At 52.6% G+C, this 27,778-nt stretch overlaps 4 protein-coding genes across 4 annotated transcripts; 2 read left to right on the top strand and 2 right to left on the bottom strand.

The window, feature by feature from the left end:
• Positions 1-2,076: 2,076 nt before the first annotated feature.
• LOC128919504 (feather keratin 1-like) lies at positions 2,077-2,843 on the bottom strand. Its single transcript, XM_054224800.1, has 2 exons — positions 2,745-2,843; positions 2,077-2,358 (listed from the first exon to the last, which is right to left on the bottom strand). Exons 1-2 carry the CDS (start codon positions 2,841-2,843, stop codon positions 2,077-2,079), a joined length of 381 nt encoding a protein of 126 aa, XP_054080775.1.
• Positions 2,844-3,891: 1,048 nt separating this feature from the next.
• Positions 3,892-7,477, top strand: LOC128919503 (feather keratin 1-like). The gene is made up of 2 exons (XM_054224799.1): positions 3,892-3,957; positions 7,196-7,477. The coding sequence occupies exons 1-2, from the start codon at positions 3,892-3,894 to the stop codon at positions 7,475-7,477; spliced, it is 348 nt and encodes a 115-aa protein (XP_054080774.1).
• A 3,714-nt stretch (positions 7,478-11,191) lies between these two features.
• Positions 11,192-11,506, bottom strand: LOC128919074 (feather keratin 1-like). The gene has a single exon (XM_054224040.1). The coding sequence runs from the start codon at positions 11,504-11,506 to the stop codon at positions 11,192-11,194; it is 315 nt and encodes a 104-aa protein (XP_054080015.1).
• An 11,924-nt stretch (positions 11,507-23,430) lies between these two features.
• Positions 23,431-24,197, top strand: LOC128919502 (feather keratin 1-like). Its single transcript, XM_054224798.1, has 2 exons — positions 23,431-23,529; positions 23,916-24,197. Exons 1-2 carry the CDS (start codon positions 23,431-23,433, stop codon positions 24,195-24,197), a joined length of 381 nt encoding a protein of 126 aa, XP_054080773.1.
• The last annotated feature ends 3,581 nt before the right edge of the window (positions 24,198-27,778 follow it).

The following is a 27,778-nucleotide window of genomic DNA, read 5'->3' as shown; positions in this document are numbered from 1 at the left end:
AATTCCTGCCTCTCCCCTCCCCTCCCCTCCCCTCCGCTCCCCTCATCTCCTTTCTCCCCTCCTGTCCCTACACTGCTGCCCTCACAAGGCCTTGCACAGCCCAGGCTCTGCAACTGAGGTCAGCAGTGGCCACGTTCCCTTTCCCCAGCATGTGCACTGAGGCCAAGAGGGCATTTTTGGGCAGAGGCTCAGCAAACTGGGCCTGACGGCCAGGGGCTCTGGTGGAATCGTGGATGCCTCCTCACCTGCAAGTGACAGTGGCCCAAGGGCACTTTGGCTGCGTCCAAAGAGTTATTGTCAACATCTCAGTGTTGTGGTGTCCTTCAGGGGTCTGTACTGGGACCAATACTATTTCATTTCTTCATCAACGACATAGAGAGTGGGACTGACTGCACCCTCAGCAAGTTTGTGGATGACACCAAGCTGAGGGGCACAACCGATATGCTTGAGGGAAGGATTGCAATCCGGAGGGATCTTGACAGGCTTGAGGAACGGTCCCATGAGAAACTCAGGAAGTTGCACAAGGCCAAGCGCAAGGTCCTGCACCTGGGTTGGGGCGATCCTCAATATCAATACGGTCTAGAGGGTGAATGGTTGAGAGCAGCCCTGCGGAGAAGGACTTGGAGATACTTGTGGTAAAAAACCTGAACGTGAGCCATCAATGTGCTGTTGCAGCCCATAAAGCCAATCATACCCTGGAATGCATCGAAAGAAGCATGGCCAGCAGGTTGAGGGAGGTGATCCTCTGCTTCCAGTCTTCTCTCATTAGACCCCATCAGGAGTATTGCAGCCAGTCTGGAGTCCCCAGTACAAAAAAAGTCATGGACCTGTTACTGCACGTCCAGAGAAGGGTTACAGAAAGGATCGGAGGAATGCATCACCCCTCCTACGAAGAAAGGCTGAGGGAGTTGGTATTTTTCAAGCAGGAGAAGAGAAGGCTCTGAGGAGACCTTGTGACATTTCAGTGTATGAAGGGGACTTATATAAATGTAGGAACAGAGAAATATAAAGGGGAATTCAGAGAGAGACTTTTTATGAAGGCCTGTAGTGATGGGACAACGAGCAAGAATTTTAAACTGAAAGATCATAGATATAGATTGGCCATAAGAAAGAAACTTCTTACAGGGAGGGTGGTGAGACACTGGAAAATGTGGTCCAGAGAATGATAGGATGCCTCGTCTTTGAAGAGTTCAAGGTCAGGTTCGATGGAACTTTGAGTAATGTGATTAAGTGACAGATGTCCCTGCCCATGGCAAGAGGGTTGAACTAGGGGATTTTTAAGGGTCTCTTCCAATCCAAACTGTTCTATGATTCTATACTATGGTTGTATGCTAAGGCAGCCCTCTGCACTGTGTCTCTCCCCCTGAGAATGCTGTGGTTAGGATGGGTTCTCCTGGCCTCTCCTGGAAAGCTAGTGGATCGCAGTCACTGATCTACCATGGGTAATTATACTCAGACCCAAATACGCAAACAAATTCAAAAATTAGAGAACCAGCCGATGCACAAATACGCATATTTAGTGCAAGCCTATGTCGGCAATCATTCCCAGCAAACCCCTCCCAAAACCCACCCCTGATTACCATCTCTTTCCGTGGGCATCTTGGAAGAGCATCTGCAGGGGAAAGGATGACACACAAGTGTGGGCTGAAATGCAGCAGAACTTTAATGAGTCAAAAGACAGAAACAAGGTTGATCAGAGCAGAGGCCTCAGGTACACAGAGCAGCAAGGGGCAGAAGTGAATCTATGCCCCATAGCTGCGGCAGAGATCATGACAGGTGTCCATCTGCCTGCCACAGAGAGGGAGCAGGGCCAGCAGGTTCTGCCTAGTCTGGCTCTATGGAGCTCACAGCCCAGGGCAGCACAAGAGAAGAAGGACGCAGGAGGGAAAGTAGAGTGGAAGAGGGGAAAGGCAGGCATGGTCCACGCTTTCTGAGTGCCAAGGCAAGTCCTGTCCTTTTGCAAGGGTTGCTGGGATTGCTCAGCCCCTCTGAAAGCAATATCACAATGCTCTGTCCCCAGTCTGGTACCATCTTGCGGGTCCCTGGGCCCCTTCTCCAGGGCCATCACCAACAGCTTTAGCAGGGGAGGCACCTTGTGCCGCAGGAGCGGCTGCCCAAGCTAGAGAGACCGGAGAGGCCAAAGCCCCCGGAGGAGATGGGCACTCCCGCAGAGCTGAGGATGCTGCCAACGGCAGCGGAGGTGGAGGATCCCACGGCAGTGCTCTGTGGGAAGGAGCTGAGGATGGGTCCGGGCAGGGTCACCACCACGGGGGAGGGCTGGATGACGACGGTGGAGTCCTGGCACTGCCTGACACAGGGCTCATTGCAGCTGTTGGCCAGTGGGGTCGGGCCACAGGGCTGGCAGGGCTGGCATGGCAGGCACGGGCTGTAGCAGGACATTTTTCAATGGTGGAGATGAACCTTGGAGAGAGAGCAGGGGAAAACAAAGCACGAGGGGTGGTTGAAGAGCAGCCTGGTACCACACTATCCTATCGCTCAGCCAAAAGTGCCCTACGAAGAGTGACCATACCCAAGGAGATCCCTATCCAGCCCACAGCTGAGGAGACACCTCTGCAAAGCCCCTCTTCATGAAACAACTTCTTCTCCCTGCCCCCTCTCATGGTAAGCAGCTGCAAGACACAGCCCAGGACAAAGGGACAGGTATGTGCTGAGAAATCCCAGAGGAGGAGGAGGAAGAGATGAAGGAGGAGGAGGAGGAAAACAAGAAAGAGGTTCAGACTCACCTTGTTCTCAAGGAGATGGAGGGGAGAGGAGTGGATGAGAGAGTGAGGAGAAGGGCCTGCTTTTATACTGCTCCTGCACCGCCCCAGGCTGAAAGTCATTGCATGTGGTCAGTAATTTGCCATCAGACTCGCCTCCAAAGCAAAATATGCTACCTAATGGCACAGTTCTGTTTTGGTTTACATCAACGCTGCTGCTTCATTTCCTCATTTCTGATGATTGCCTCTATAGGCAGGTGGGCTACACTGTGCTTTCAAATGCCTTTGCCCAAGGAAAGCTTCTTCTGTGGAGACATTGATTTCTTTGGTAAAGCCATCCACTCTCATGGCAGTTCCAGGAGTTCCCCAATCAATGCCCTCAGCTTTGGACAACTTTGCCGTACCAAACCTGGTGATTCCTCAACACAATCTGTGGAGTCAGGTCCCTCCTCACTACCAGAGGGGTATGTTGGGGCACAGGACAGTGCTTTGTTCCTCCCACTCTCCACACACCACCATGCACTTTGGTCACACGCTTTGGACCCTGACCTACAGGATATTCTGAGGCCAGGCCACTTTTCCAAAACATGCTGACCACCCTGTGACCGCTCTGAGCTGTGTTAGTGCTGGCAAAAAAGTCTTTATGAGGGCAATGGCCATTGGAGGTGCCTGGAGTAATGTACTCAGGTACAGCCCAGTGCTCAGAGCTCGCCTTCCCTCGGCGGGAATACAGCTGCCCAGGCCACAGGGGAACGAAGCCCTGCATGGGAGAAGGGCCTGCAGAGAGCACGCACTCCTGGCTTGGCGTCACACCAAAAGGCTGACACACGGCCAATCCACAATTAGAGTGTGACTCGCCATGGGTAGGGAGAGTCTGTCCCAGGAAGCTTGCCTGCTGAAGGCTTTCCCTTGCCCTCCTGGGACATGTCCCAGCTGCCTTCCTGCCTGCAGGGCAGGGTAGTGCATCACCTTTTTGATGTAGTCTGAGAGCTGTTTTTGAACACAAGGCCACTCTGATCCCCTCCCCTCCCTGAGCATCCTCAGGCACGTGGCACTTCAGGGTCCTGTCAGGCCTTGCTTGCTGTGGAGTTGGGGGAAATTTCCTGGCCTCTGCCATGGTGCTGGGTTGTGCTCCAAGCTGACGAGTCCCTTGGGGCATGGGAACGGAGGCATGGTGAAGCCCCAGTGCCGGGAGAAGATGTATCGCCTGGGACCCAGGGATGGTGAGTCCCGGCTGGTGGGGAGCTGCTTTCTGCAAGCCTTTCTTTTCCTCTGCAGAGCATTCAGGACAGGTCCTCACCACGGCCCGGTCTCTTTGTCCAGGTAGGTGAGGCCCGTGCACCCATTCCCTTTCACCCTCCAAGCATCTCTCCATCGCTGACCCTGCCCCAAGGGGCAGATGTACCCAGAGGAGGTTCTTCTCTTACAGGTGCAGGACTGGACATTTGTCATTCTTAATCCCATGAGACTCCCGTGGCCCAGTCCTTCAGATGATCTAGGTCTCCCTAAAATGCATTCCTAGTCTGAAATGCATCAGCTAGCTTGTACGGGTCAACCTTTCTCAGGCAGTCATTGATTTGATACCCATCCGCTGCTGGGAGGGCTCCCCCTCATTCCTTCAACTCTTTCAGAGAAAGCATAGGGGCCTGGGAGACCTTGTAGGTGAATACTGAGAGAGAAAAGGGATTGAATTCCCTAGCCTGCTCTCTGTCAACTTTCAGGAAATCAGCTGCCCCAGTCAGCTGTGGGCTCATATTTTCCTCTGTCAGTCTTCAACCACTCTTGTACAGGTCAATGTTCCTCCTGATGTTTGTTGCCTGTTGCTCTGGATACCCCTTGCAAGACTCAATGCAAGCGAAGTTTTGGCTTCCTAACAGCATCCAAACATGCCTAGCAATTATTTCCAAATTCCTCCTTTGCAGCTCATCCATCCTTCCACCTCCAGAATGCTGCCTTTTGACATTGGTGCCTTGAGTACTCCACTTAGCCAAAGCCAGACGGCTGAGGCATCTGCTTGTTGTCCTGATTATTGGCAATGGACTGTTCTTGACCTTGGACTGTGAGGTGCCTAAGGTGCTGCCAGCTTTTCTGAGCTCTTTCTGGTTCACAGCTGTCTCCATGGCATCTTCCATACCAGCTGCCTGATAAGGCTGAAGTCAGCATGCCCAAAGTCCAGGGGCTCTCCTCTGCTACTCGCTTTCCTTCCTGCCATCAAGTCTTGAATTCCAGTGTTTCTCAGGCATTACAACCAAGGCTGCCTTGATTCCAATGTTCCCAACCAGTTCTTCCTTCTTAGGGACAGCTCTGCAGCATGTTTCTTTCCCATGACAGCATCACAGGATCCTTGAGGTTAGAAGGGGACTCGAGATTATCTAGTCCAACTGTCCCTGCTCAAAGCACGGTCAGGCTTTGGAGGAGGCTCAGGGTCAAGTCCTGTCAAGCTCTGAATACCTACAAGGATGGAGAAGACACAACTTGTCCAGACAACCCCAGTGCTCAACCATGCTTGAGCACCCTCACACTAACAAAGTCTTTTCTTATGTTTTCATGAAATTTCCCATATTTCTCTATGTGCCAATTACCTCTTGTCCCTTCACTGGATAGGACTCAGGACAGTCTGGCTCTATGTTCTTCACTCCCTCAATTCAGCTCTTTTACCCATTGCTATGAGGTGTGTCCTGGGGCCTTCTCTCCTACAGGGTGAATAACTCCACCTCTCACAGCCCCTCCTGCCTCAGGGGCTCCAGTCACTTTATGAGCACTGAGGCCCTTTGCTGGACCCACCAAAGAGCCTCTCTTGTACTGGGGGCCATGAACTGGACATCTAATTTTGTCTCAGCAGTACTGAGCAGGGAAGAGGGATCACCTTCCACAATCTGATGGAAAAAAACCCTTCCTAATGCAACCCAGATGCTGTTGGATGCCATTTCCACATGGGCTACCTGATGGTGTCTTCCAGGAGCCATGTCCTCTGCTGCAAAGCTCTTTGGAAGTGCACTGGCCCCAGCCTGTCATGGGACAGCAAATTCTTCCTCCCTCACTGTAGGACTTTGCATAAAGTGGTTAAACACTCTTGGCCCCAGGATGCACCCCTACAAGGCACCAGGAGTCAGTGGCCACCACATGGACCTTGTGACACTCATCACAACCCTTGGAGTCCAGCAGCCACCCCAGATTTCAATCCCCTGCACTGCCCTCTTCCCTAGCCTGTATTTTCTCTGCTGGTTTGTAATGATTGTCAGAGCAGACAACATCGAAAGCCTTGTTAAGATGAGATCAACAACATTTGCTGCACTGCCCTCACCCATTGGAGGCAGGCACTTCATCAAAGGAGGCCGTGAGGTTGGTCAGGTCTGCCTTTCCCTCCATAAATCCATGCTGACCTCTCACAATCACCTTCTTGTCCTTTCATCTTGGTAAAGGGCTTCCAGGATGATTTGCTCCATCACCTTTGCAGGGATTGAGGTGAGACTGACCGGCCTGTCTTTACGTGGGTCCTTCTTCTTACCCCTCCTGAAGACAGGAGGCCCACCGGCTTTCTCCCACTCCTCAGATGCATTCCCTGACTGCTGTGACATTCAAAGTGAGTTGAGAGCGGCCATGTAGTGACACCAACCAATTCCCTCAGGTGCATGGTAAGGATCAAGCCTTGGTTTTGCTGCTTACCTGCCTGGAAGAAGACCTTCTTGTTGCCCTTCACATGCTTTGCCTGATTGTACACTAGGTTGACCCCACCAGCACTTAGGACAGTATCTTGACCCTGCGCTCACACCACCACCCTGCCCTTGAAATGCTTGGGTGTCCCATCCCAGCACATGAAAGGAACCTGCATGGTAGACCAGTCATGCCAGAAATGAGGAAATGTGATGGCAGTGTTGAGGGAAACCAAAACACAACGTGTGCCATTAGGTAGCATATTTTTCTTTGGAGGTGAGTCTGATGGAAAATTATTGCCCACACGAAGTGACTGTATGCCTGAGGCAGTGCAGGAGCAGTATAAAAGCTGGCCCTTCTCTCTTGTAATCTACTCCGCTTGCCTCCATCTCCTTGTGTATGAAGTGAGTCTAAAGCCCTTTCTCCTTCTCCTCCCCTGGGAATTCTCACAACATACCCTGTTTGTTCTGGCTTGTGGCACTACTTATTTTTGGGGAAATTTATGTTTTGGGAAGGGGGCAGAAGGTGTGGCATGGAGACAGGCTGGGTCTTGGCTGACATGTGGTATGGGCTAGGCAGGGACCTACCTGGGCTTGATCACTCGTGGCAGGGCTCTTTTGGGATGACGGGAAGGGGAAACACGTAGGGCTTGCTTCAACTCCTCCACATTTTGTGCCCACCTTGTGGCTTGGCTCCCTCTTGATGGGAGCGACAAGTTACTCTTTATCAAACTCTAATGCTCTACTTCCCCCTGCCCTCTCTCCCAGGTGCACCTCCAGCCCCAAGACATGTCCTGCTACAGCCCGTGCCTGCCATGCCAGCCCTGTGGCCCCACCCCGCTGGCCAACAGCTGCAATGAGCCCTGTGCCAGGCAGTGCCAGGACTCCACCGTCGTCATCCAGCCCTCCCCCGTGGTGGTGACCCTGCCCGGACCCATCCTCAGCTCCTTCCCACAGAACACCGCCGTTGGAAACTCCACCTCCGCTGCCGTTGGCAGCATCCTCAGCTCTGCGGGAGTGCCCATCTCCTCCGGGGGCTTTGGCCTCTCCGGCCTCTCTGGCTTGGGCAGCCGCTCCTGCAGCACGAGGTGCCTCCCCTGCTAAAGCTGCTGGCGATGGCCCTGGGAAGGTCCCCAGGGACCCAGAAGAAGGTTCAGGACTAGGGACGAAGCACCGTGTTGTTTTCAGCGGGTCTGAGCAAGCCCAGCAACCCTTGCAAAAGGATAGGGCCAGCCTGGGCTCTCAGAGAGCGTGGCCCATGCCTGCCTTTCCCCTCTTCCACTCTCTCCTTTGCCTCCCGTCTCCTTGTTCTCTTGTGCTGCCCTGGGCTGTGAGCTCCACAGAGCCAGCTTAGGCAGGACCTGCTGGCCCTGCTCCCTCTCCGGGACAGGCAGATCCACACCTGGTGGGATAACTTCTATAGCCATGGGGTACAGTCTCTTTTCTGCCCCTGTTGCTCCCTGCACTGGGTTCTCCAATTAGATTGACCTGGTATTCATGTTTTGACTAATTAAAATTCTGTTGCATCCCAGCCCATGCCTCTGTGTCATACTTTCCCCTACAGAAGCTCTCAAATGATACTCAGGAAGAAGGAGGGTGCTCTGGTGTGGCTCTGGGAAGGGTTTCTTCAGGATGCTTACACAGTGACACAGTCTTGCTTTGAGTATGCACAGTAATGCATCAGTTCACCTCCCATTCCTTCAGGAATTGTGATGGCTCCTCATGTGCCCCACAGACCCATAGCTTCCCCAGACCAACACTCTCCTCACCATTTCTGCTACAGTGTTTGCAGAAGGAATGTCCACACAGAGGCAGTTAAAAATCTTTCTTGTGGTGGGTTACATTGTCTTGCTGCCAGATTGGTGGGGATACAGTTGTTATCTTCTTGATCACATCCATACGCATGTAACGATGTCCACCCTGCCATTTTACTGCCAAGAACCACACGTCCTGTGCACCTCCTTTGACCTTGCTTCTTTTGGTGGCCAATCCACCTTTTAGAAGAATCAGAATTATTCTTTGGCCCTTCTCTAACACTTCTTCTGCTTTCTTGCCCCGCGTGATGGGGCAACCACACTGCAACTAAACTGACAGCCTTCTTGCACGGCCCCTTCTTAGCAGCTCTCTTCAACCTCTGTTCACATACACAGGCTGACAGCTTAAAAGTGGGCTCACCATCCCACTTCCCCTGGTCACGCAGGAAGAACCAGAGAGAGCCCCGCAGCATGGTCCTGGGTCTTTCTTTCCTGCTGACCACAGCGGGAGGGGACTGGCGCCGTGGGTTGCCCCTCACAGCTGAGGTGCTGGCCTGTGGGAAAAGGAGCAAGAGAGATTTTCTTCCAAATTTCAGAGGTAGCATGATGCTCTGTCCACAGTTGATGTATCCAAACCTGGGCAATATATTCTTGCCAAGAATATGACACTGGTGCATTTTGGATCACCTTTATCATGTGGCCCATATACACAGGCTCTTCTCCAGACCTTTGGAGACCTCATTGTCATTGAAGTCACCATAGATGACTTCCAGCACTGCTAATTCTCTCAGGTACTGGATGCCTACCTATGCTTTTCTCGCTAAATCACAAGATCATCCTTCAACAGATATCTTGCCCTCACACTTGACAGGAGACTCCTCCAGAGGCTGCAATTCATTCCCTCTTTCCCAACTCCCCTGTCAGCTCCACGGTCCCTAGTGAGGGATCCCAGCTTTTGGCTTCCTCACCTTCCAGTTCCTGACTGTTGGCCCCACTCTCCCAGCATCAGAGTTGCCAGGCAGTAATCCGCTTACGTCGCTGGTGCCTGTAATCTTTCCACATGTCTCAAAGTTCTCTTGAGGTCAGGGAATGGGTACTTTGCATCTCTCGAGTGATTTCTCTCACTTCTTCCTTCCATTTCTTTGCTGAAGGGCCAGCTTCTGGTCCTGCAGAACAGACTCTTCCTCCTCCTCACTCCCTTATAAACCAATTATATAGACCCATTCACCTCCTGCTCCACTATTTCTTTGTCACTACTGGGGCGATTGTTCCTTGAATGGATATCTTGCCCTTGCACTTGACAGGAGATGCCTCTAGAGGCTGCAATTCATTCCGTCTTTTCCAATTCTTCTCCTGAGTCTTTGCTGAAGGACTGGCTTCTGGATCAGGCTCTTCCTTCTCCTCATTCCATTACTACTCAACAATATGGACCCATTCACTTCCTTGTCTGCTATTTCTTTTTCACTACTCATGTGGTTACTGTAGGTGATATTTGAGTCCCACCTTAACCTTGTGGTGTTCTCACATGAGGTTTGGGTCTCTGCCTCAGCTACTGCGTTCTTAGATCTACTTTGGATCCCTAGGTCAATCATGGCATTTTCAGAGGTGGTTTGGATCCATGTCTTAACCACAGTCCTCTACTAGTACTGAATTGTGGCTCCATACACAAAGGTCAAGCTCCAATACTGTGCTAAAATCTGCCATCCCAGCTCAGCCCCCGCAGGGCATGTTTCACTGTCACCACACCCAAAAAATTTCTCCTCTCACGCCAGCATGACATCAGATACCACAAAACCCAGAATAGGCCAACACGGTTAATTAGTAGTATTAAACACCTCACATAAGGGTAAAGAAGGACCTTGGGAGCCTGCACAACAAAACAACCCACATCACTCCTGTATGGGAAGAGGACGGTGTATTCCCTCATCCTCTCCACAAGAAACCTCCCCCAGCACAGTAAGGGCCTCAATGCCAGGGCAATATCACAAGCCCTGCATTAGGTGCCCTGAAGACTGGAATGAGTTGACCTTGTATGGCTACTAGGTGCCCACTAGGACACTTTATCACACCCCCTCCTCAGCAGGACGGGGAGATAAGAAGATTAAAAACTTGTGGGTCAAGAGAAATGCCGTTTCAGGAAGAAAAGCAAAGGTTGTGTGCAGAAGCAAAGTAAAGCAAAAGGATTTATTCTCTACTTGCCATCAGCAGGCAATGTCCAGACACTCCGGAGAAGCATTCCAGAGGAGGCATAGAGGTTTCTTTAAGAGACAAATGCCATATTAATGAATGCAACCACCTCCCTCAGCTTTCACTTAGCTTTTAGTGCTGAGCACGATGCTATACGGCATGGAATATCCCTTTTGTTGTTCAGAGAGACAGCCTGCAAGAACTGCTCAGCAAAAGCTAAGACATTATGTGTTATCAATACCGTTACAGCTATCAACAGAAAGCAGAGAACGATGAGTGCTGCTATGGGGAAAGGTAACTCCATCACAGCCAGACACTACACAATTGTGTTAACAACCACTGCACAACGCTCTCCAACAATTCCCTCCCTGAACCACCCCTGAGAAACACCGATCTTCCTGAGTATCTTGGGAGAGCTTCTGCTGGGGAAAGGATGACACAGAGACATGGATTGGGATGCAGACGAACTTTAATAAGTCAAAAGAGGAAAAGAGGAAAATGAGGTCTCTCTTAGTGGAGGTCCCTGTGCAGGGAGAAACAGGGGCAGAAAGGAGTCGGTGCCCCATGGCTATGGTGGAGATCCCACCAGGTGTGGATCTGCCTGTCCCGGAGAGGGAGCAGGGCCAGCAGGTCCTGCCTAGGCTGGCTCTGTGGGGCTCACAGCCCAGGGCAGCACAAGAGAACAGGGACACAGGAGGGAAAGCAGAGAGTGGAAGAGGGGAAAGGCAGGCATGGGCCGTGCTTTCCGAGAGCCCGGTCAATGGTCCTAATGCAAGGGGTGTTGGGGCTGCTCAGGCCTTCTGAAAGCAACAGCACAATGTTCTGTCCCCAGTCCGGTGCCAGCTGGAGGCCTTCCCCAGGGCCATCACCAGCAGGTTTAGCATGGGAGGCACCTTGTGCCACAGGAGCGGCTGCCCAAGCCAGAGAGGCCGGAGAGGCCAAAGCCCCCGGAGGAGATGGGCACTCCCGCAGAGCTGAGGATGCTGCCAACGGCAGCGGAGGTGGAGTTTCCAACGGCGGTGTTCTGTGGGAAGGAGCTGAGGATGGGTCCGGGCAGGGTCACCACCACGGGGGAGGGCTGGATGACGACGGTGGAGTCCTGGCACTGCCTGGCACAGGGCTCATTGCAGCTGTTGGCCAGCGGGGTGGGGCCACAGGGCTGGCATGGCAGGCACGGGCTGTAGCAGGACATGTCTTGGATCTGTAGGTGCAACTGTAGAGAGGGTATGGGGAAGCAGAGCATTAGGGGTGGGTGAGGATCAACCTATCATCTCACCATAAGGCAACCAAGGGACAAACTGGAGATAAGAGCTGGAGGCTGTGTAGGGAGGTCCACAGGGTTCACCCTTCCCTCAGCAAAGCCCTGCCAAAAGCAACCAAGCCATGGAGGTCCCCTCCTATCTAAAACTCAGGAGACATCCCAGAAAGCTCCAGTGACACTCCATGCGATATCATCTACCACCACAACAAAAAGCCCCATGACCCAGCAAGGTCAGGACAGACAAAGCGGCAAGAATGCAATGAGAAATTCCCGAGGAGGAGGAATGGAAAGGGTTTCAAACTCACCTTGTTCCCAAGGAGATGGAGATGGAGAGAAGTGGATGAGAGAATGAGGAGAAGGGCCTGAATTTATACTGCTCCTGCACCGCCCCAGGCCAAAAGTCATTGCACGCAGGCTGTGATTTTCCCTCAGACTCACCTCCAAAGCAAAATATGCTACCTAATGGCACAGGATCTGGTTTGGTTACCGTCAATTCTGCCGTTTCATTTCCTCATTTCTGACATGACTGTCTGGCCTCAGAGGCTCCTTTTAAATGTGGCAAGGAGAAGCCCAAGGATTTCCAGGGCAGGAGCACATTCTTTACAGGGAGATGTGCTCCAAGTTCCGGAGGGGTTTGTGCAGACAGGAGACATGGTTCTGGGGAAATCTGGTGATGTTGTTTACAGCCCTTGGTGCAGGAAGGTGCACATGTCCTCCCACCAATGCTGTCCTCTCATTGGTGCGTAAAGGCTCCTGTGACTGACGATGTGCTGCATCCTCCTACCTCCCTGCCTGCCTCCCTGCTCACTCCATCAGTCACTGGTCATCGCCTCTACAGGTAGGTGGGCTGCATTGTGCTATCAAGTGCCTTTGCCAAAGGAAAGCTTCTCATTCCTGGAGACAATGGTTTCTTTGGTAATGCCATCTGCTCTCCTGGCAGTTTCTGGGGGTCCCCAACAATGCCCTCGGACTGTGGAGGGAGAATGTTGCCCCCCTGAAGGGGCGTAATGGCGCTCAGGACAGCGCCTTGTTCCTTGCACTCTTGTCACACCATCATGACCTTTGGCCACATGCTTTGGACCCTGACCAGCAGGAGACACAAATTCCTGGCCACTTTTCCAAAACATGCTGACCGTCTTGTGACCATCCTGTGAGCTCTGGGAGTGCTGGCAAGTAGGTCATGCTGAGGCTAATAGCAGTTGGGACTGCCTGGAGCCGTGTACTCAGGTACAGCCCAGTGCTCCGTTTTCCCTGGGCATGGATGGGGCTGCCCTGGCTGCAGGGGAACGCAGCCCTGCGTGGGAGAAGGGCCTGCAGAGAGCACGCACTCCTGGCTTGGCGTCACACCAAAAGGCTGACACACGGCCAATCCACAATTAGAGTGTGACTCGCCATGGGTAGGGAGAGTCTGTCCCAGGAAGCTTGCCTGCTAAAGGCTTTCCCTTGCCCTCCTGGGACGTGTCCCAGCTGCCTTCATGCCTGCAGGGCAGGGTAGTGCATCACCTTTTTGATGTAGTCTGAGAGCTGTTTTTGTACCCAGGGCCCTTCTGAGCACACCCCTTCCATGAGCATCCTCAGGCACATGGCACTGCAGCATCTTGCCAGCCCTCACTCAGTGGGGAGTTGGGGGAAATTTCCTGGCCTCTGCCATGGTGCTGGGTTGTGCTCCACGCTGAAGAGGCCTTTGGGCCATGGGAAAGAAGGCATGCTGTAGCACTAATGCCAGGAGAACATATACTGCCTGAACTCAAGGACAACTCCCAGCTGGTGGGGAGTTATTTTCTGCAACCTGAACTTTCCTTCCGTGGAACATTCAGGAGAGCTCCTCACTGCAGCTTAGCCTCTTTGGCCAGCAAGATGAGGCCTGTGCATCTGTTATTTTCCCCCCTCAAATACTCTGCTTGTTTTCCTGAGTATTGGGCTGGATCCTTCTTGCTCTTGAACCATGAGGTGCTGTAGGCACTGACAGGTTTCTGAGCGCCTTTTTGCTTCAGAGCTGCCTCCATGGCATCCTACCTTCCAGCTGCCTGACTAGGCTGAAGTTTGTGTGCCTGAAGTCCAGGGGCTGTGCTCTGCTACTCACTTTCCTCCCTGCTATCAAGTTTTGAACTCTCAGTTTCTCAAGCCATGACCGCCCTTGATTCCAATGTTGCCAACCAATTTTCCCTTGTTAGGAGCAGGTGTGGATCACCCATCTTTTGCCCATGACAGAATCACAGGATCTTTGAGTTTTAAAGGGACCTCTGGAGATCATCTAGGCCAAGCACCCCTGCTCAAAGCACAGTTAGCCTTTGGAGGATGATCAGGGCCAAGTCTTTTCTTATGTCTTCATGGAATTTCCCATGTTTTGATATTTGCCTATTACCTCTTGTCCCTTCACTGGATAGGACTCAGGACAGTTTGGCTCTATGTTCTTGACTCCTTCCCATCAGCTCTTTTACCCATTGCTAAGAAATGTATCCTGGAGTCTTCTTTGCTACAGGGTGAACAATGCCACCTCTTGCAGCCTCTCCTACCATACGGTGTCCAGTTACTTCATAGGCACTGTGGCCCTTTCCTGGACTTCACCAGTGTGACTGTCCCTCTCTTGTACTGGGGAGACATGAAATGGACAATGTTCGTGGCAGTGGTGTCTCAGCACTGCTGAGTAGAGAGGAGGGATCACCTTCCATGGTCTGAGAGAAACTGCCTTCCTAATGCAGCCCATGATGCTATTGGACGCCATTTCCACACAGGCACAGGGTACCTGATTCTGTAATTCCAGAGCCATGTCCACTGCTGCAAAGCTGTTTGGAAGCCCCAGCTGGACCTCATGCCACTCATCACAACCCTTGCAGTCCAGCAGCCATCCCAGATTTCAGTCCCCTGCACTCTTCCCTAGCCTGTATTATCTGTTGGTTTGTAATGATTTTTACAGCACATAGCGTCAAAAGACTTGTTTAGAGAAGATGAGCAACATTTGATGCACTGCCCTCACCCACCAGAGGCAGGCACATAACCAAAAGAGGTTGGTCAGGCCTGCTCTTCCCTCCATAATTCCACGCTGACCCCACACAGTCACCTTGTCCTTTCATCTTGGGAAAGGGCTTCCAGGATGATTCGCTCCATCACCTTTGCAGGGATTGAGGTGAGGCTGACCGGCCTGGCCTTCCACAGCTCCTCCTTCGTGCCCTTCCTGAAGACAGGAGGCCCATTGGCCCTTCTTGCACTCCTCAGATGCATTCCCTGACTGCTGTGACATTCAAAGGGAGTTGAGAGTGGCCATGTAGTGACACCAAACATTCCCTTAAGTCCATGGCATCATGTTGCTTGTGTTCATGCATTCTGTTTAAGTGTTCCCACACCTGATCCTCCTCTACCGCAGCTGTGTCTTCCTTGCTCCAGACTTTCCAAGGAATGTCAGGAGCCTGATCTTTCAACAGCAAATCCTGCCAGTAAAGACCGAGGCCAAGACCCCTTGGAGTGCCTATTCCTTTCCTATAACCCCTGTCCCCAGCAAATCTGTCCCATTCAGTGCTGTGGTTGACTTTGACCAAGCCTTGCTTTTGCTGCTTACCTACCTGGAAGAAGACCTTGTTTCCCTCCACATGCTTTGTCTGATTCAACACCATGTGGACTCCACCAGTACGTTGGAGAGTATCTTTAGCCCATGCTGACACCACACTGCCCTGGAAATGCTTGGGCATCTCATCCCAGCAAATGAAAGGAATCTGCATGGTAGACCTGTTATGCCAGAAATGAGGAAATGTGATGGCAGCGTTAAGGGAAACAAAAACACAACCTGTGCCATTAGGTAGGATATTTTGGAGGTGAATCTACTGGAAAATTTTGCCCGCTTGAAGTGACTGTACACCTGAGGCACTGCAGGAGCAGTATAAAAGTGGGCCCTTCTCCTCACTCTTTCACCCACTCCACTTGCCTCCATCTCCTTAGGAACAAGGTGAGTCTTGACCCCTATCTCCTTTGCCTTCTCGCTCTCCTCCAGTGTATCTCAGCGCATACCTGTCCCTTTGTCCTACACTGCGTCTTGCTACTGCTTGTCATAGGAGAGGGAAGGGGGCAGAAGATAGACAATGGAGAAAGGTAAGGGCTTGTCTAGGTATCTCCTAAGCTATGGGCTAGGTCTGGGTGTGTGTCTCTGTGAGGGCTTAGATGCTCTGGGCAGGGCTCTTTTGGGCTGAGGAGAAGCCACCCATGGGAACAACGTCTCCAGCTTATATCTGCAACTCATGCCTTGACTCTGTCTTAGCAGGGTGAGAGGCTGATCCTCACTCACCCTTCGAGCTCTGCTTCCCTCTGCCCTCTCTCCCAGGTGCACCTCCAGCCCCAAGACATGTCCTGCTACAGCCCGTGCCTGCCATGCGGGCCCTGTGGCCCGACCCCGCTGGCCAACAGCTGCAATGAGCCCTGTGTCAGGCAGTGCCAGGACTCCACCGTCGTCATCCAGCCCTCCCCCGTGGTGGTGACCCTGCCCGGCCCCATCCTCAGCTCCTTCCCGCAGAACACCGCCGTGGGATCCTCCACCTCCGCTGCCGTTGGCAGCATCCTCAGCTCTGCGGGAGTGCCCATCTCCTCCGGGGGCTTCGGCCTCTCTGGCCTCTCTGGCTTGGGCAGCCGCCCCTGTGGCACAAGGTGCCCCCCCTGCTAAAGCTGTTGTTGATGGCCCTGGGGAAGGTCCCCAGAGACCCACAAGGTGGCACCGGACTGGGGACGGAACATTGTGCTGTTGCTTTCAGAAGGGCTGAGCAACCCCAACACCCCTTGCATTAGGACGGGGCCAGCCTGGGCTCTCAGAAAGCACGGCCCATGCCTGCCTTTCCCCTCTTCCACTCTCTCCTTTGCCTCCCGTCTCCTTGTTCTCTTGTGCTGCCCTGGGCTGTGAGCCCCACAGAGCCAGCCTAGGCAGGACCTGCTGGCCCTGCTCCCTCTCCGGGACAGGCAGATCCACACCTGGTGGGATCTCCACCATAGCCATGGGGCACCGACTCCTTTCTGCCCCTGTTTCTCCCTGCACAGGGACCTCCACTAAGAGCGACCTCATTTTCCTCTTTTCCTCTTTTGACTTATTAAAGTTCATCTGCATCCCAATCCATGTCTCTGTGTCATCCTTTCCCCAGCAGAAGCTGGGTCCAGCTTCTGGGTCCATAATGAGTCCATATTGTTGAGTAGTAATGGAATGAGGAGAAGGAAGAGCCTGATCCAGAAGCCAGTCCTTCAGCAAAGGCTCAGGAGAAGAAATGGAAAAGAGGGAGTGAATTGCAGCCTCTAGAGGCATCTCCTGTCAAGTGCAAGGGCAAGATATCCATTCAAGGAACAATCGCCCCAGTAGTGACAAAGTGGAGCAGGAGGTGAATGGGTCTATATAATTGGTTTATAAGGGAGTGAGGAGGAGGAAGAGTCTGTTCTGCAGGACCAGAAGCTGGCCCTTCAGCAAAGAAATGTAAGGGAGAAGTGAGAGAAATCACTCAAGAGATGCAAAGTACCCATTCCCTGACCTCAAGAGAACTTTGAGACATGTGGAAAGATTACAGGCACCAGCGACGTAAGCGGATTACTGCCTGGCAACTCTGATGCTGGGAGAGTGGGGCCAACAGTCAGGAATTGGAAGGTGAGGAAGCCAAAAGCTGGGATCCCTCACTAGGGACCGTGGAGCTGACAGGGGAGTTGGGAAAGAGGGAATGAATTGCAGCCTCTGGAGGAGTCTCCTGTCAAGTGTGAGGGCAAGATATCTGTTGAAGGATGATCTTGTGATTTAGCAAGAAAAGCATAGGTAGGCATCCAGTACCTGAGAGAATTAGCAGTGCTGGAAGTCATCTATGGTGACTTCAATGACAATGAGGTCTCCAAAGGTCTGGAGAAGAGCCTGTGTATATGGGCCACATGATAAAGGTGATCCAAAATGCACCAGTGTCATATTCTTGGCAAGAATGTATTGCCCAGGTTTGGATACATCAACTGTGGACAGAGCATCATGCTACCTCTGAAATTTGGAAGAAAATCTCTCTTGCTCCTTTTCCCACAGGCCAGCACCTCAGCTGTGAGGGGCAACCCACGGCGCCAGTCCCCTCCCGCTGTGGTCAGCAGGAAAGAAAGACCCAGGACCATGCTGCGGGGCTCTCTCTGGTTCTTCCTGCGTGACCAGGGGAAGTGGGATGGTGAGCCCACTTTTAAGCTGTCAGCCTGTGTATGTGAACAGAGGTTGAAGAGAGCTGCTAAGAAGGGGCCGTGCAAGAAGGCTGTCAGTTTAGTTGCAGTGTGGTTGCCCCATCACGCGGGGCAAGAAAGCAGAAGAAGTGTTAGAGAAGGGCCAAAGAATAATTCTGATTCTTCTAAAAGGTGGATTGGCCACCAAAAGAAGCAAGGTCAAAGGAGGTGCACAGGACGTGTGGTTCTTGGCAGTAAAATGGCAGGGTGGACATCGTTACATGCGTATGGATGTGATCAAGAAGATAACAACTGTATCCCCACCAATCTGGCAGCAAGACAATGTAACCCACCACAAGAAAGATTTTTAACTGCCTCTGTGTGGACATTCCTTCTGCAAACACTGCAGCAGAAATGGTGAGGAGAGTGTTGGTCTGGGGAAGCTATGGGTCTGTGGGGCACATGAGGAGCCATCACAATTCCTGAAGGAATGGGAGGTGAACTGATGCATTAATGTGCATACTCAAAGCAAGACTGTGTCACTGTGTAAGCATCCTGAAGAAACCCTTCCCAGAGGCACACCAGAGCACCCTCCTTCTTCCTGAGTATCATTTGAGAGCTTCTGTAGGGGAAAGTATGACACAGAGGCATGGGCTGGGATGCAACAGAATTTTAATTAGTCAAAACATGAATACCAGGTCAATCTAATTGGAGAACCCAGTGCAGGGAGCAACAGGGGCAGAAAAGAGACTGTGCCCCATGGCTATAGAAGTTATCCCACCAGGTGTCAATCTGCCTGTCCCGGAGAGGGAGCAGGGCCAGCAGGTCCTGCCTAAGCTGGCTCTGTGGGGCTCACAGCCCAGGGCAGCACAAGAGAACAAGGAGAGGCAAAGGAGAGAGTGGAAGAGGGGAAAGGCAGGCATGGGCCACGCTCTCTGAGAGCCCAGGCTGGCCCTATCCTTTTGCAAGGGTTGCTGGGCTTGCTCAGACCCGCTGAAAACAACACGATGCTTCGTCCCCAGTCTTGAACCTTCTTCTGGGTCCCTGGGGACCTTCCCAGGGCCATCGCCAGCAGCTTTAGCAGGGGAGGCACCTCGTGCTGCAGGAGCGGCTGCCCAAGCCAGAGAGGCCAGAGAGGCCAAAGCCCCCGGAGGAGATGGGCACTCCCGCAGAGCTGAGGATGCTGCCAACGGCAGCAGAGGTGGAGTTTCCAACGGCGGTGTTCTGTGGGAAGGAGCTGAGGATGGGTCCGGGCAGGGTCACCACCACGGGGGAGGGCTGGATGACGACGGTGGAGTTCTGGCACTGCCTGGCACAGGGCTCATTGCAGCTGTTGGCCAGCGGGGTGGGGCCACAGGGCTGGCATGGCAGGCACGGGCTGTAGCAGGACATGTCTTGGGGCTGGAGGTGCACCTGGGAGAGAGGGCAGGGGGAAGTAGAGCATTAGAGTTTGATAAAGAGTAACTTGTCGCTCCCATCAAGAGGGAGCCAAGCCACAAGGTGGGCACAAAATGTGGAGGAGTTGAAGCAAGCCCTACGTGTTTCCCCTTCCCGTCATCCCAAAAGAGCCCTGCCACGAGTGATCAAGCCCAGGTAGGTCCCTGCCTAGCCCATACCACATGTCAGCCAAGACCCAGCCTGTCTCCATGCCACACCTTCTGCCCCCTTCCCAAAACATAAATTTCCCCAAAAATAAGTAGTGCCACAAGCCAGAACAAACAGGGTATGTTGTGAGAATTCCCAGGGGAGGAGAAGGAGAAAGGGCTTTAGACTCACTTCATACACAAGGAGATGGAGGCAAGCGGAGTAGATTACAAGAGAGAAGGGCCAGCTTTTATACTGCTCCTGCACTGCCTCAGGCATACAGTCACTTCGTGTGGGCAATAATTTTCCATCAGACTCACCTCCAAAGAAAAATATGCTACCTAATGGCACACGTTGTGTTTTGGTTTCCCTCAACACTGCCATCACATTTCCTCATTTCTGGCATGACTGGTCTACCATGCAGGTTCCTTTCATGTGCTGGGATGGGACACCCAAGCATTTCAAGGGCAGGGTGGTGGTGTGAGCGCAGGGTCAAGATACTGTCCTAAGTGCTGGTGGGGTCAACCTAGTGTACAATCAGGCAAAGCATGTGAAGGGCAACAAGAAGGTCTTCTTCCAGGCAGGTAAGCAGCAAAACCAAGGCTTGATCCTTACCATGCACCTGAGGGAATTGGTTGGTGTCACTACATGGCCGCTCTCAACTCACTTTGAATGTCACAGCAGTCAGGGAATGCATCTGAGGAGTGGGAGAAAGCCGGTGGGCCTCCTGTCTTCAGGAGGGGTAAGAAGAAGGACCCACGTAAAGACAGGCCGGTCAGTCTCACCTCAATCCCTGCAAAGGTGATGGAGCAAATCATCCTGGAAGCCCTTTACCAAGATGAAAGGACAAGAAGGTGATTGTGAGAGGTCAGCATGGATTTATGGAGGGAAAGGCAGACCTGACCAACCTCACGGCCTCCTTTGATGAAGTGCCTGCCTCCAATGGGTGAGGGCAGTGCAGCAAATGTTGTTGATCTCATCTTAACAAGGCTTTCGATGTTGTCTGCTCTGACAATCATTACAAACCAGCAGAGAAAATACAGGCTAGGGAAGAGGGCAGTGCAGGGGATTGAAATCTGGGGTGGCTGCTGGACTCCAAGGGTTGTGATGAGTGTCACAAGGTCCATGTGGTGGCCACTGACTCCTGGTGCCTTGTAGGGGTGCATCCTGGGGCCAAGAGTGTTTAACCACTTTATGCAAAGTCCTACAGTGAGGGAGGAAGAATTTGCTGTCCCATGACAGGCTGGGGCCAGTGCACTTCCAAAGAGCTTTGCAGCAGAGGACATGGCTCCTGGAAGACACCATCAGGTAGCCCATGTGGAAATGGCATCCAACAGCATCTGGGTTGCATTAGGAAGGGTTTTTTTCCATCAGATTGTGGAAGGTGATCCCTCTTCCCTGCTCAGTACTGCTGAGACAAAATTAGATGTCCAGTTCATGGCCCCCAGTACAAGAGAGGCTCTTTGGTGGGTCCAGCAAAGGGCCTCAGTGCTCATAAAGTGACTGGAGCCCCTGAGGCAGGAGGGGCTGTGAGAGGTGGAGTTATTCACCCTGTAGGAGAGAAGGCCCCAGGACACACCTCATAGCAATGGGTAAAAGAGCTGAATTGAGGGAGTGAAGAACATAGAGCCAGACTGTCCTGAGTCCTATCCAGTGAAGGGACAAGAGGTAATTGGCACATAGAGAAATATGGGAAATTTCATGAAAACATAAGAAAAGACTTTGTTAGTGTGAGGGTGCTCAAGCATGGTTGAGCACTGGGGTTGTCTGGACAAGTTGTGTCTTCTCCATCCTTGTAGGTATTCAGAGCTTGACAGGACTTGACCCTGAGCCTCCTCCAAAGCCTGACCGTGCTTTGAGCAGGGACAGTTGGACTAGATAATCTCGAGTCCCCTTCTAACCTCAAGGATCCTGTGATGCTGTCATGGGAAAGAAACATGCTGCAGAGCTGTCCCTAAGAAGGAAGAACTGGTTGGGAACATTGGAATCAAGGCAGCCTTGGTTGTAATGCCTGAGAAACACTGGAATTCAAGACTTGATGGCAGGAAGGAAAGCGAGTAGCAGAGGAGAGCCCCTGGACTTTGGGCATGCTGACTTCAGCCTTATCAGGCAGCTGGTATGGAAGATGCCATGGAGACAGCTGTGAACCAGAAAGAGCTCAGAAAAGCTGGCAGCACCTTAGGCACCTCACAGTCCAAGGTCAAGAACAGTCCATTGCCAATAATCAGGACAACAAGCAGATGCCTCAGCCGTCTGGCTTTGGCTAAGTGGAGTACTCAAGGCACCAATGTCAAAAGGCAGCATTCTGGAGGTGGAAGGATGGATGAGCTGCAAAGGAGGAATTTGGAAATAATTGCTAGGCATGTTTGGATGCTGTTAGGAAGCCAAAACTTCGCTTGCATTGAGTCTTGCAAGGGGTATCCAGAGCAACAGGCAACAAACATCAGGAGGAACATTGACCTGTACAAGAGTGGTTGAAGACTGACAGAGGAAAATATGAGCCCACAGCTGACTGGGGCAGCTGATTTCCTGAAAGTTGACAGAGAGCAGGCTAGGGAATTCAATCCCTTTTCTCTCTCAGTATTCACCTACAAGGTCTCCCAGGCCCCTATGCTTTCTCTGAAAGAGTTGAAGGAATGAGGGGGAGCCCTCCCAGCAGCGGATGGGTATCAAATCAATGACTGCCTGAGAAAGGTTGACCCGTACAAGCTAGCTGATGCATTTCAGACTAGGAATGCATTTTAGGGAGACCTAGATCATCTGGAGGACTGGGCCACGGGAGTCTCATGGGATTAAGAATGACAAATGTCCAGTCCTGCACCTGTAAGAGAAGAACCTCCTCTGGGTACATCTGCCCCCTGGGGCAGGGTCAGCGATGGAGAGAGACTTGGAGGGTGAAAGGGAATGGGTGCACAGGCCTCACCTACCTGGACAAAGAGACCGGGCCGTGGTGAGGACCTGTCCTGAATGCTCTGCAGAGGAAAAGAAAGGCTTGCAGAAAGCAGCTCCCCACCAGCCGGGACTCACCATCCCTGGGTCCCAGGCGATACATCTTCTCCCGGCACTGGGGCTTCACCATGCCTCCGTTCCCATGCCCCAAGGGACTCGTCAGCTTGGAGCACAACCCAGCACCATGGCAGAGGCCAGGAAATTTCCCCCAACTCCACAGCAAGCAAGGCCTGACAGGACCCTGAAGTGCCACGTGCCTGAGGATGCTCAGGGAGGGGAGGGGATCAGAGTGGCCTTGTGTTCAAAAACAGCTCTCAGACTACATCAAAAAGGTGATGCACTACCCTGCCCTGCAGGCAGGAAGGCAGCTGGGACATGTCTCAGGAGGGCAAGGGAAAGCCTTTAGCAGGCAAGCTTCCTGGGACAGACTCTCCCTACCCATGGCAAGTCACACTCTAATTGTGGATTGGCCGTGTGTCAGCCTTTTGGTGTGACGCCAAGCCAGGAGTGCGTGCTCTCTGCAGGCCCTTCTCCCATGCAGGGCTTCGTTCCCCTGTGGCCTGGGCAGCTGTATTCCCGCCGAGGGAAGGCGAGCTCTGAGCACTGGGCTGTACCTGAGTACATTACTCCAGGCACCTCCAATGGCCATTGCCCTCATAAAGACTTTTTTGCCAGCACTAACACAGCTCAGAGCGGTCACAGGGTGGTCAGCATGTTTTGGAAAAGTGGCCTGGCCTCAGAATATCCTGTAGGTCAGGGTCCAAAGCGTGTGACCAAAGTGCATGGTGGTGTGAGGAGAGTGGGAGGAACAAAGCACTGTCCTGTGCCCCAACATACCCCTCTGGTAGTGAGGAGGGACCTGACTCCACAGATTGTGTTGAGGAATCACCAGGTTTGGTACGGCAAAGTTGTCCAAAGCTGAGGGCATTGATTGGGGAACTCCTGGAACTGCCATGAGAGTGGATGGCTTTACCAAAGAAATCAATGTCTCCACAGAAGAAGCTTTCCTTGGGCAAAGGCATTTGAAAGCACAGTGTAGCCCACCTGCCTATAGAGGCAATCATCAGAAATGAGGAAATGAAGCAGCAGCGTTGATGTAAACCAAAACAGAACTGTGCCATTAGGTAGCATATTTTGCTTTGGAGGCGAGTCTGATGGCAAATTACTGACCACATGCAATGACTTTCAGCCTGGGGCGGTGCAGGAGCAGTATAAAAGCAGGCCCTTCTCCTCACTCTCTCATCCACTCCTCTCCCCTCCATCTCCTTGAGAACAAGGTGAGTCTGAACCTCTTTCTTGTTTTCCTCCTCCTCCTCCTTCATCTCTTCCTCCTCCTCCTCTGGGATTTCTCAGCACATACCTGTCCCTTTGTCCTGGGCTGTGTCTTGCAGCTGCTTACCATGAGAGGGGGCAGGGAGAAGAAGTTGTTTCATGAAGAGGGGCTTTGCAGAGGTGTCTCCTCAGCTGTGGGCTGGATAGGGATCTCCTTGGGTATGGTCACTCTTCGTAGGGCACTTTTGGCTGAGCGATAGGATAGTGTGGTACCAGGCTGCTCTTCAACCACCCCTCGTGCTTTGTTTTCCCCTGCTCTCTCTCCAAGGTTCATCTCCACCATTGAAAAATGTCCTGCTACAGCCCGTGCCTGCCATGCCAGCCCTGCCAGCCCTGTGGCCCGACCCCACTGGCCAACAGCTGCAATGAGCCCTGTGTCAGGCAGTGCCAGGACTCCACCGTCGTCATCCAGCCCTCCCCCGTGGTGGTGACCCTGCCCGGACCCATCCTCAGCTCCTTCCCACAGAGCACTGCCGTGGGATCCTCCACCTCCGCTGCCGTTGGCAGCATCCTCAGCTCTGCGGGAGTGCCCATCTCCTCCGGGGGCTTTGGCCTCTCCGGTCTCTCTAGCTTGGGCAGCCGCTCCTGCGGCACAAGGTGCCTCCCCTGCTAAAGCTGTTGGTGATGGCCCTGGAGAAGGGGCCCAGGGACCCGCAAGATGGTACCAGACTGGGGACAGAGCATTGTGATATTGCTTTCAGAGGGGCTGAGCAATCCCAGCAACCCTTGCAAAAGGACAGGACTTGCCTTGGCACTCAGAAAGCGTGGACCATGCCTGCCTTTCCCCTCTTCCACTCTACTTTCCCTCCTGCGTCCTTCTTCTCTTGTGCTGCCCTGGGCTGTGAGCTCCATAGAGCCAGACTAGGCAGAACCTGCTGGCCCTGCTCCCTCTCTGTGGCAGGCAGATGGACACCTGTCATGATCTCTGCCGCAGCTATGGGGCATAGATTCACTTCTGCCCCTTGCTGCTCTGTGTACCTGAGGCCTCTGCTCTGATCAACCTTGTTTCTGTCTTTTGACTCATTAAAGTTCTGCTGCATTTCAGCCCACACTTGTGTGTCATCCTTTCCCCTGCAGATGCTCTTCCAAGATGCCCACGGAAAGAGATGGTAATCAGGGGTGGGTTTTGGGAGGGGTTTGCTGGGAATGATTGCCGACATAGGCTTGCACTAAATATGCGTATTTGTGCATCGGCTGGTTCTCTAATTTTTGAATTTGTTTGCGTATTTGGGTCTGAGTATAATTACCCATGGTAGATCAGTGACTGCGATCCACTAGCTTTCCAGGAGAGGCCAGGAGAACCCATCCTAACCACAGCATTCTCAGGGGGAGAGACACAGTGCAGAGGGCTGCCTTAGCATACAACCATAGTATAGAATCATAGAACAGTTTGGATTGGAAGAGACCCTTAAAAATCCCCTAGTTCAACCCTCTTGCCATGGGCAGGGACATCTGTCACTTAATCACATTACTCAAAGTTCCATCGAACCTGACCTTGAACTCTTCAAAGACGAGGCATCCTATCATTCTCTGGACCACATTTTCCAGTGTCTCACCACCCTCCCTGTAAGAAGTTTCTTTCTTATGGCCAATCTATATCTATGATCTTTCAGTTTAAAATTCTTGCTCGTTGTCCCATCACTACAGGCCTTCATAAAAAGTCTCTCTCTGAATTCCCCTTTATATTTCTCTGTTCCTACATTTATATAAGTCCCCTTCATACACTGAAATGTCACAAGGTCTCCTCAGAGCCTTCTCTTCTCCTGCTTGAAAAATACCAACTCCCTCAGCCTTTCTTCGTAGGAGGGGTGATGCATTCCTCCGATCCTTTCTGTAACCCTTCTCTGGACGTGCAGTAACAGGTCCATGACTTTTTTTGTACTGGGGACTCCAGACTGGCTGCAATACTCCTGATGGGGTCTAATGAGAGAAGACTGGAAGCAGAGGATCACCTCCCTCAACCTGCTGGCCATGCTTCTTTCGATGCATTCCAGGGTATGATTGGCTTTATGGGCTGCAACAGCACATTGATGGCTCACGTTCAGGTTTTTTACCACAAGTATCTCCAAGTCCTTCTCCGCAGGGCTGCTCTCAACCATTCACCCTCTAGACCGTATTGATATTGAGGATCGCCCCAACCCAGGTGCAGGACCTTGCGCTTGGCCTTGTGCAACTTCCTGAGTTTCTCATGGGACCGTTCCTCAAGCCTGTCAAGATCCCTCCGGATTGCAATCCTTCCCTCAAGCATATCGGTTGTGCCCCTCAGCTTGGTGTCATCCACAAACTTGCTGAGGGTGCAGTCAGTCCCACTCTCTATGTCGTTGATGAAGAAATGAAATAGTATTGGTCCCAGTACAGACCCCTGAAGGACACCACAACACTGAGATGTTGACAATAACTCTTTGGACGCAGCCAAAGTGCCCTTGGGCCACTGTCACTTGCAGGTGAGGAGGCATCCACGATTCCACCAGAGCCCCTGGCCGTCAGGCCCAGTTTGCTGAGCCTCTGCCCAAAAATGCCCTCTTGGCCTCAGTGCACATGCTGGGGAAAGGGAACGTGGCCACTGCTGACCTCAGTTGCAGAGCCTGGGCTGTGCAAGGCCTTGTGAGGGCAGCAGTGTAGGGACAGGAGGGGAGAAAGGAGATGAGGGGAGCGGAGGGGAGGGGAGGGGAGGGGAGAGGCAGGAATTCCTCTTGTCCTGGCTGCCACTGTGCTGGAGGAGGAGGCTTGAGAAGACAATGTCCTCAGAGGACAGCAGGAGAGGCAATGGGGGCACCAGGCTGAACTGGCCCTGGTTGGGATGGAGATAATTTTCCTCATAGCAGGCCATATGGTGCTGTGCTTTAAATGTCTGGCTAAAACAGTGCAGAGAACACAGCAAAGCTTTAGCTATCACTGCACAGTGCCCTCACATCATCAAGGCCGTCTTTCTTCCTCACTCTGCACCCCGCTGCAGTGGAGGCTAGGGGTGGGCAAGCTTCTGGGAGGGGATCTGAATTGACCAGAGGGCTATTGCATGTCATATAACATCATGCTCAAGAACGAAACTGCAGCCAGTCTTTCCAAAGTATCTGTTCTTTGATGAATTGCTGGGTGTTAGTCTGCTGGTGGTAGGTAGTGAGTGATTGCATCACTTTTTGTTCCCCACTATTTTCCTTTCCCCTCTCAGATTGTTCTGATGTTGACCCAAGGGTATTTGGCTTTCTTGCTCTTCCAATTTACCCCCACACCACTGGGACAGCGGATCGGAACAGCTGGTGGGTACTTTGTGCTTGCCAGGGCCAACACACCACACAGACCCACAGGCAATGCATGTTGTTCTTGCCCTTCTCCATCCCTGTCTGTGTCCAGGGCTTCCTGGGAATGTTTCTGGGGAGATGGCGTCAGGGAGAGACTTGGGGTGGGAAGAGAGGCAGCGGGGGCATGCTGAGTGTCTCAAAGGGCTGTCCAGGAGCTCTCCAAAGCAATGCGGTGACCAGCAGCAAAGGCTGCTGAACTGCTACAGGCCAGAGGTGGGCAAGATGACACATGCCCACCCAGAGTCCTGAATGGCAGCTGGCTTGGTAGCAACCAGCCCCGTCTCCACACAGATCCTTCAGCCCCTAGCAAGCAGTAGCCCAAAAGCAGGGCCAGGAAAAGGTGCTTTTGCGGTAACCCCATCAAAACACATGCGAGTCCCAGTGCTGCTCCTGGACACATGGACTGTCATCAGCATCCAGAGCTATATAAGTAGGAGCGTAGCCAGAAGATCGAGGGAAGCAACGACCCCAATCTGTTCAGCAATCCCGTGATGGCATCTAGAACACTGTGTTGAGTTGTGGGCTGCAATGCAATAAAGACCTTGACTGAGTGGAGCGAGTTCAGCAGAGGAGCAGAGGGTGGGTAGGATGGTGAGAGGGGTGGACCCCTTCCTTGGGGAGGAGAGGGTGAGGGGACGGGGCTTCCTGAGTGTGGAGAAGATATAACTTTGGTAGGAGTCCTAAATTCACCTTTGGAGTAACTATGGTCTTTGAATAGCATCGGGTAATTCTTCCAGCCCCAGATAGGCAGTGAGGTTTAGAAAGCAGAGGGTCTCCTACAGTATGACTGCGCATACTCAAAGCAATCCTGCCTTAACAACCACAGCATTACCATCCCGGAACCACCCCTGCGCAAAATCTGTCCCCCTGGGCATCTTGGGAGAGCATCTGCAGG

Source organism: Rissa tridactyla, chromosome 19 (genome assembly GCF_028500815.1).
Source record: "Rissa tridactyla isolate bRisTri1 chromosome 19, bRisTri1.patW.cur.20221130, whole genome shotgun sequence".
NCBI classification, from domain to species: Eukaryota; Metazoa; Chordata; class Aves; order Charadriiformes; family Laridae; genus Rissa; species Rissa tridactyla.
Note: the sequence above shows the minus strand (reverse complement) of the source record. Positions and strands in the feature narration are given on the sequence as shown.